Consider the following 9,232-nt stretch of genomic DNA (forward strand, 5'->3'; position numbering starts at 1 on the left):
GCTTTGGGCTAATTCCTCTGCCCAAACCAATAATCATCATTTTCCTAGGGTTATTCACTGGATAATTTGCATTCATAAGAAGTTGAGGTAACATAAGATTGGACTTATTGCTGCATATTGACTTAATGAGCATAGAAGCAATCATAAAATGCAAATAGCTGTTGTCCTTTTCACCTGGATAAAGTATACCATAGTAATAAAAAAGCTGAATATATTACCAAAGGACCACTGTTGCCTTCACCCTCCTCATCTTCTTTAGCTCCTCTGTCAGCCCGTGGGATTTCACAAGCTTCTTCCTGATGTTGTTATCACTTGGTATAGCTACATCTAACACTACAGACTTCTTCCTTTACTCGCCTACCACTACTAAGGTTGCTTAACCAGTTTGTCCTTCTGTATCTGGAAGACCAATGCGATCTTAGGTTGGTCATTCTCAACCACAAAATAGGCACATCCTATTTTGACTTTGGGACTTCCAGTCGATACTTGCCACAGATGCTCCTGTGTACTATGCCAGCCATTTTGCCCTACCTGTTAGCATCTGCTGTTATGCACTGGACAATCTCAGGGGCATTCTCAATATCAATTTCTTTTGTCTGCCAGCAGTAAATACTGTGCAGGGGCCTATTCTTCCATGACGGTTCATCTTCTGGCTGCTCTTCTTTCTCAGGTTTCTTCTGCCTGAGGTATTCACTATATTCACTATATTCACAGGACATTTCATCCTGGATAGTGGTTCTCATTCTCACTCACTACAGAGGTAGTTCTCAGCCTCTCTCCTTTCACTTCCTTTCTTTCCTGTCCTTTCGGATAACAATTAAGTCTGAGCGGGAAATAAAACCAATAATATAAAGACTAAAATTCATCACTTAAATAACAAAGAGTTCCACATGGGAACCATAACTCAATAATATCACAACAACCAGAATGCACAATGTACAGGAATGATAAAATCAAAACAGGAATCAGAAAATTCCCATAAAGCAACACAAGGATCTCTCAGGAACATGAGAAAAGCGTAATGTCACACTGTGTGACAGGTTGGAAGCACAATACTTTATTTTTAGTTAATGGAATTTTATATTAGTTACAGTATGACATTTATTAGATATAAACCCATAAAAAGTTATCATATTACGTGGATTTTATGACTGCGAGTGGCACCCCAGAGATATGCGAAAAGGTGGTCCTGTGTTATTCTTGTAAGATGACAGCATTTCTGCTGACTCCAAAGGCTACCAATGCAAATGCGTCATGGTTGCAGGCTAATGCAAAGAAGAAAGGGAAAAACTGCATGAAGTCTTAGATGAACTAGGAAAACATATTGAATGGATAAAGCAAAGAAGCTTATGTTTGCTAAAGAAAGAGGAGAAAAAAGCATTAAACCTCCCTGGTACACTGAATAAAGAAAAACACGTCATAACAAAAATAAATAAAAAATCAAAATAACAAACCTTAAAAGTTGACTTTTTGCATATTGAATGCTGGATGAGGTAAAGTCTACCACCTAAAGCAGGTGAGAGCAACTGTGCGACTTCACTTTGTTTTACACAATTTCAGATATCAGCTTTTAGGAGCAGTTTTAATATTAGTGAAAGAGGAGGGGGAGAAAAAGACAACACTGCAAACTTTACACACTTCAAAATATTCAGAAGAGGCTTTGCAAATGTTTTGAGGTTGGAAATGTGTTTGTTAGATCACAAAATGTGTTTTTCTTGCACATTACAATTCACAGGTAATTCACAGCCAAGTGTTGGCTGGCCTAATGCTTTCTTTCATCACCCAACAACACATAAACTCAAAAACTAATCTTCCAAAAAATGCATTAAGTTAAAGAGGAAACTGTTGCATAAAAGTCATTACACGTGTTTTAGTGATTTGGGGGTTATGTTACTGAGTTTGAGCTGAGGTGCTAGGAAAGCTCGGCTCACCAGAACTAATCCCACGTTGGATGATTCACAGTTAATACATACTTACAGTTTTTTTTTAAACTGAGGAACTTTGACACAGTTTATTCAGTGAGATGGAATCTTAAAGAATCATTGATTTGTTCATGCTGCAGGCTGACACTGACCTTAAACCTCTGATCACTGACTGGGATCAACAGTGCTCATCATTTATGCCATGGCATACTGCTTGTGCTGCACTGTGCTGCATTTTTTCCCCTGCCATTTTACTTTGGGCACATTACTGCTTCTTCTCGGCTGTTCAACTATATAGAATCAAAATAAAGGTTTTCGTGTTCCTCAAAAATTGGAGCCTCTTTTTCATGACATCCAGTAACTGGGTCATTCCTACTATTCGGTGCCATTTCAGTGTGATCACTCTTCATCAAAAAATACAAAATTTTGAATTATTTTAACATTTCATCTAAAAGAGGGATTTTCAACCTATAAGAAAAATGTATTGGTCCAGCTAAGGATATTATATTATAATATTTTTTAAAATCAAAGTCTTTACCCATGACGTGCCAAATGTCCACCCTGTTACAGGACATTCAATTTTCTATTAATAACTGTTTTGAATACACAGTTATAGTAATATTTACATTTTCTAAAAGCTACAATGTCCCTTTTTAAAATCTGCAAGGAAATTTCAAGGAAGTATTTTAAACAAGCATTATATTGAAAGAAGACAGGTTCAGTTTTAAGACACAGTGTAATGTCAAAAGATTGTTTTTAGATTCAAAGGGAATATAAAAAAAAAATTGGCTCCATTTTTAAGTAACTTAATTTTGCTGATTCATTCCCTCCCAATAACCAAAGAGACATGCATTATGTTTGTTGATTTGATTTAATTAACAAAAGAAACACACAGGTAACAGGGTGGACAGAGGAGAAACAGGGTGGACAGGAGGTAACAGGGTGGACATAACATCAGTGACAAAAAATACCACCTTAAAGAAACTTTGAACACCTTCACCATGCCCGTCCAACCAACACAGGTAGATACATGTCCACATTAAACAAGCAAATTTTCACTGTACACCCAACATAATGAACATTTTTCTCACACCTTTTACCTATGCAACAGACCAGCAACTCCAGTTTTTTTCAAGGAAATCCCACACTTTCCTCTCCAGCTGAACTGACCTCTTATTCAAAGGTGTTGGTTCTTTCATCAGACACACAACCTGGTCATCCCTATACCAGGTTATGTCCTCACGTGGACTTGGCCAGTGGAACTTGTTGGTCCCGTTCTTGTGCATGCATTTCACTTTAACATCCTCTTCAACCTCCAGAATGATTCCTGGGTAGGGTTCACCATCGTAGTTGATAATGCACCACTGACCAATATGATCTTTTGTGATGTTCTCAGGCCGGGTTGGTCCCTCAGTGCAATGTGGACTTGCCTCTTGACTAAGGCTTATCTCCTTCAGGCCATAGCATTCACAGTCCAGTACACCTTTGTCTGCCTGGCAAAGGCAGGTTATGTCCCTGTATTTTATTGTTCCTGGAGAGAAACTGAGTACTTGGTGGATTTTCATGGTTCCTTTGACAGGCACAAGTGTCGGTCCATCAATAATTTCTTTTACTTTCCTCTCAACATCATCTTCTCCCACAAAAAAAAGTTCCACTGAAGTGCCCATGTCTCTCAGCTTGTGAAACATAGCTTCTGCGTTGGGGATATCTCCTCCATGGCGGACAATTGTGTCAGCTGACCTTTTAAGGGTGGCTCCAATACCATCTGGAGCCCCCTTTCCATGGCTGGCCTCAAAAAAGTTCCAGCTGATGTTTTTGAACCCTTTTTTGAATGGCTCTTTTGAGAGCAGGTAAAAGTTGCCCTTTTGTTTGTATTGTGTAGCTGGACCATCGCTGAAGACATGGAGGTGTTTGATAAGAGGGTATCTTTCTCTGATCATGTCTAACACAGGGTCAAGATGGGCCCATATCGCAGGGGGATCATGCCGCCTGGAAGGTGAGATAGAGCAGAATGTTACTGGTGACTGTTCAGCTGCAGTGTACAGTACTCCAGTATGTAGGGTTGCCTGCTGGTGTGACCCTCCGAAGTGGACTGCTTGTACTTCTTGAGAATACTTACAGGAGTAGTTCTCACTGAACTGTCAACTCTTCTTCTAACCTTGAGGGTCCTGGTTGCGGGGCATTTTCTGGCTCTAGGGAATATTCTGGACTTAGGGGAGGAGTATTCATAGCCTCAAATTCTGTCCTGCCTTTGGCACTAGCCCTCTGCTTTCTTTTCCTTTCTCGCCACTGCTTTCTCTGTGCTCTCTTCTGTCGTTCACTGAGATCTGCCACTTTCTTTTTTTTCCCTTCCTCTCTGTCCTTTCTCCACTTCTCTTTCTCTTTATTGAGATATATCTGTCTTCTCTCAGGGTCAGCATCACGACGTGCTCGGTAGCGCCGCTGCTTCTCCGCAGCAGACATTGGTGCCATTCCCTGAAAAATGTATACTATTCAAAATCTTCTAAAAGTATATATATACAGGTTAATAATAATTACCAATACACACTTGTATAAATAACCCTAAACACTAAACTTCTATCATCTTACGTCCCCCCTGTTACCATGTGTCCCCCCTGTTACAGTGCATAGCAATAACAGGGGTGACGGTAACAGGGGGGAGATTTTATGCTAAACTTAGCCATTACTACTAGTATGATGAACAACAAGCTAGTACATGGTGACCACTAAGAACCATTTTTAACATGTTTATTAGCCATATTATAAAAATTACAATAAAAAAAACTGTTTCCACTATTAATAAGCGTAACAGGTTGGACGTGTTATGCTTTGCCACATTACAAAATCTTGCTAAAACATTGAAAAAAGGGTTGATTAAAGAGTGGTACTTACTCGTCTTCTTCTTGAAAGTTTTCCCTCCAAAATATGTTACATCCGGGAGTGTCATGTGACTAAAAGAATAATCAGGTGATGTGTTCTATGGAATTCTTATCAGAGTAACAGGGGTGACAGTTGATTCAGGGACACAACATTTTTTAAAGATTTTAAGTATTAAACATGCATTAATAATAAAAAAGAACATTTGATGAGGAACATTAGAAATAAGCCAATCCAGAAATGATGAAAAATCTAGATTTTTTTTTTTTTTTTAAGTTATATTTGTAACTGAAGTCGAGCAAGCATGACTGGGGACATAGTACTTTAGTGACTTGTGCTAAAATAACAGTAATTTACTTTTAATGTATTTATCCTGTGTATATATCAATGTGTTCTATGGTAGAGGGGGGTTAAACATACAAGAAAATGGTTTAGAAATAAGCATTAGACAAGTTTTACACTAAATATACCATATTATGTCATTAGGACTCAAATGGCACCGAATAGTAAGAATGACCCAACTGTTAAAAGACAAAACTGGTCGTCGTCATACTCTGTACAGTCATTAACACCCATGAAAACCACCAACAGAATGATCTTAAACTTCCACTGCTTGCTATACTACATCACAGACCTCTGTGTCATGGAGCTTCATTTGCAATAATGTGTAGTTACTTTCCTCATGCTTCTATCCCCTAAAAGGAATCACCCTAAGCAGCTGTCACCAGGCTCTTATACCAAGGCTGCTGGCCTTCCAGGAACCTGAAACTGTCAACTGATAAAGTCTTAAAAACTGACATCATGAAACCACAAAACCTAAATCCCGTTACAGAGGCTGAGTGGTCTGGTTTTAAGTTACTTTTGGAGCTTGTTGCTTCCAGACAGGTAAAAAGATTTAGATTGGGATAAGCCTCTTTAAAAAAAAAAAAAAAAAATTGTTTCCTTTATCTCTTGTTTCTTGGTAATTTGGAAGGCAACTTCCAAGCATAGTCACACTTTCTTTCGCTTTGATGGGAAAACACATCATTCTAAAGATTGTGACTGCCAGTTCTCCAAACCTGATCAGCAGCTGTAGTATGCATTTGCACACTGGCACATTTCCTGACAGGACTTTAATCAGGCAGTGATAAAGGAAACGCTTGATGAAGTGTCACTTGGCTGTGATTTGATTTGTTTTCTCTTGAAACATAAGGGAGGGGGAAGCCTCTTACTGCATTTAATTTGTTTTTCCACCACGTCTATGGCGGCCATGACAAGAGGCATTATTATTTCACTTTGTATGTCCTTCTTTATAGAAGCTAAACATACCTGTCTCATTGTCTATGAACTTGAGATGTCTTGAACTGCTTAAGAAATATTCATCAGCACTTTTGATAAAAACTCAAGAATTCATACAGCTGACATTTTGTGCAAACAATAAATGGAGAAATAGAGAATAAAAAGAATTTTACTTGTTTACCTGGAAGTGCCCTGATTATTTTAGGTTTTACACTGTACCACACCTTCCACTTAAGATTCAAACATCATCCTGTTGCTGACATAAATAAATTGGTATATAACATTGATGGTTCACAAAGAGAGACACGTGCAAGACTGAAATGACCTTTTTTTAAAAATTTTTTTAAAGAGGTTCATAATCTTACTGACTTACATTTAAAAAAATCAATAAAAAACAACATGCTTTAAAATAATAGTGAGAAATACCCCTGTTTTAAAACACTGGTGATATGTTCTAACAATCTAATGCATTAACATGATGTGACATGTGCCTAAAGCAGTTTTTTTAGTTATATAGAAATCAACATTATCTATGATTTTATTTTGCTTTTTAAAAATTTGTCTCTGTTTTTGGCTGTTAAGATCCTTTGTCTTATTTACATGAATTCAATTCAATTCAGTTTTATTTATATAGCGCCAAATCACAACAAAAGTCGCCTCAAGGCGCTTTATATTGTACAGTAGATAGCACAATAATAAATACAGAGAAAAACCCAACAATCATATGACCCCCTATGAGCAAGCACTTTGGCGACAGTGGGAAGGAAAAACTCCCTTTTAACAGGAAGAAACCTCCGGCAGAACCAGGCTCAGGGAGGGGCGGCCATCTGCTGCGACCGGTTGGGGTGAAAGAAGGAAAACAGGATGAAAGACATGCTGTGGAAGAGAGACAGAGATTAATAACAGATATGATTCGATGCAGAGAGGTCTATTAGCACATAGTGAGTGAGAAAGGTGACTGGAAGGGAAAAACTCAATGCATCATGGGAATCCCCGGCAGCCTACGTCTATTGCAGCATAACTAAGGGAGGATTCAGGGTCACCTGGTCCAGCCCTAACTATATGCTTTAGCAAAAAGGAAAGTTTTAAGCCTAATCTTGAAAGTAGAGATAGTGTCTGTCTCCCGAATCCAAACTGGAAGTTGGTTCCACAGAAGAGGGGCCTGAAAACTGAAGGCTCTGCCTCCCATTCTACTTTTAAATACTCTAGGAACAACAAGTAGGCCTGCAGTGCAAGAGCGAAGTGCTCTAATAGGGTGATATGGTACTACAAGGTCATTAAGATAAGATGGGGCCTGATTATTTAAGACCTTGTATGTGAGGAGCAGGATTTTGAAATCAATTCTGGATTTAACAGGAAGCCAATGAAGGGAAGCCAAAACAGGAGAAATATGCTCTCTCTTTCTAGTCCCTGTCAGTACTCTTGCTGCAGCATTTTGGATTAGCTGAAGGCTTCTCAGCGAGTTTTTAGGACTTCCTGATAATAGTGAATTACAGTAGTCCAGCCTGGAAGTAATAAATGCATGAACTAGTTTTTCAGCATCACTCTGAGACAGGATATTTCTAATTTTAGAGATGTTGCGCAAATGGAAGAAAGCAGTCTTACATATTTGTTTAATATGTGCATTGAAGGACATGTCCTGGTCAAAAATGACTCCAAGGTTTCTCACAGTGTTACTGGAGGCCAAGGTAATGCCATCCAGAGTAAGAATCTGCTTAGATACCATATTTCTAAGATTTTCAGGGCCGAGTACAATAACCTCAGTTTTATCTGAATTAAGAAGCAGAAAGTTAGCGGCCATCCAGGTCTTTATGTCTTTAAGACATTCCTGCAGTTTAACTAATTGGTGTGTGTTACCTGGCTTCATGGATAGATAGAGCTGCGTGTCATCTGCATAGCAGTGAAAATTTATGCTATGTCTTCTAATGATGTTGCCTAGGGGAAGCATGTATAATGTAAATAGAATTGGTCCTAGCACTGAACCCTGTGGAACACCATAATTGACCTTAGTGTCTGAAGAGGACTCTCCATTTACATGTACAAACTGGAGTCTATTAGATAGATATGATACAAACCACTGCAGTGCAGTACCTGTAATACCTACAGCATGTTCTAATCGCTCTAATAGGATATTATGGTCAACAGTATCGAACGCAGCACTGAGGTCTAGCAGGACAAGCACAGAGATGAGTCCACTGTCAGAGGCCATAAGAAGATCATTTGTAACCTTCACTAAAGCTGTTTCTGTGCTGTGATGAGCTCTGAAACCTGACTGAAACTCTTCAAATAAGCCATTCCTCTGCAGATGATCTGTTAGCTGTTTGACAACTACTCTTTCAAGGATTTTTGATATGAAAGGAAGGTTGGAGATTGGCCTATAATTAGCTAAGACAGCTGGGTCTAGAGATGGCTTTTTAAGTAAAGGTTTAACTACAGCCAGCTTGAAGGCCTGTGGTACATAGCCGATTATTAGAGATAGGTTGATCATATTTAAGATCGAAGAATTAATTAATGGCAGGACTTCTTTGAGCAGTTTTGTAGGAATGGGGTCTAAAAGACACGTTGATGGTTTGGAGGAATTAATTATTGAAGTTAACTCAGAAAGATCAATTGGAGAAAAAGAGTCTAACTTAACATCGATGGTACTAAGAGTAGCTGTAGATAATATTACATCTGTGGGATGATTATTGGTAATTTTTTCTCTAATGATAAAAATTTTATTTGTGAAGAAGTTCATGAAGTCATTACTAGTTAACGTTAAAGGGATGGTTGGCTCAGTAGAGCTCTGACTTTTTGTCAGCCTGGCTACAGTGCTGAAGAGAAACCTGGGGTTGTTCTTATTTTCTTCAATCAGTGACGAATAGTAAGATGTTCTGGCTTTGCGGAGGGCTTTCTTATAAAGCAGCAAACTATTTCTCCAGGCTAAATGATGATCCTCTAAATTTGTGACACGCCATTTCCTCTCCAGCTTACGAGTTATCTGCTTTAGGCTACGTGTTTGAGAATTATACCACGGAGTCAGGGACTTTGGATTTGAGGCCTTAGTTTTCACAGGAGCTACAGTATCCAGAGTCGTACGTAGTGAGGAGGTAAAATTATTAACAAGATAATCGACCTCTGTTGGAGTAGCGTTCAGATAGCTGCTCTGCTCTATG

At 38.7% G+C, this 9,232-nt stretch overlaps 1 protein-coding gene across 1 annotated transcript; it reads right to left on the minus strand.

Annotated features, from left to right (window-relative positions):
- Window positions 1–2,672: 2,672 nt before the first annotated feature.
- On the minus strand, window positions 2,673–5,116 carry LOC109204509 (uncharacterized). The gene is made up of 2 exons (XM_025912041.1): window positions 4,815–5,116; window positions 2,673–4,397 (listed from the first exon to the last, which is right to left on the minus strand). The coding sequence occupies exon 2, from the start codon at window positions 3,860–3,862 to the stop codon at window positions 3,023–3,025; it is 840 nt and encodes a 279-aa protein (XP_025767826.1). The 5' UTR covers window positions 3,863–4,397; window positions 4,815–5,116; the 3' UTR covers window positions 2,673–3,022.
- Window positions 5,117–9,232: the final 4,116 nt, after the last annotated feature.

This window comes from Oreochromis niloticus, linkage group LG12 (assembly GCF_001858045.2).
Source record: "Oreochromis niloticus isolate F11D_XX linkage group LG12, O_niloticus_UMD_NMBU, whole genome shotgun sequence".
NCBI classification, from domain to species: domain Eukaryota; kingdom Metazoa; phylum Chordata; class Actinopteri; order Cichliformes; family Cichlidae; genus Oreochromis; species Oreochromis niloticus.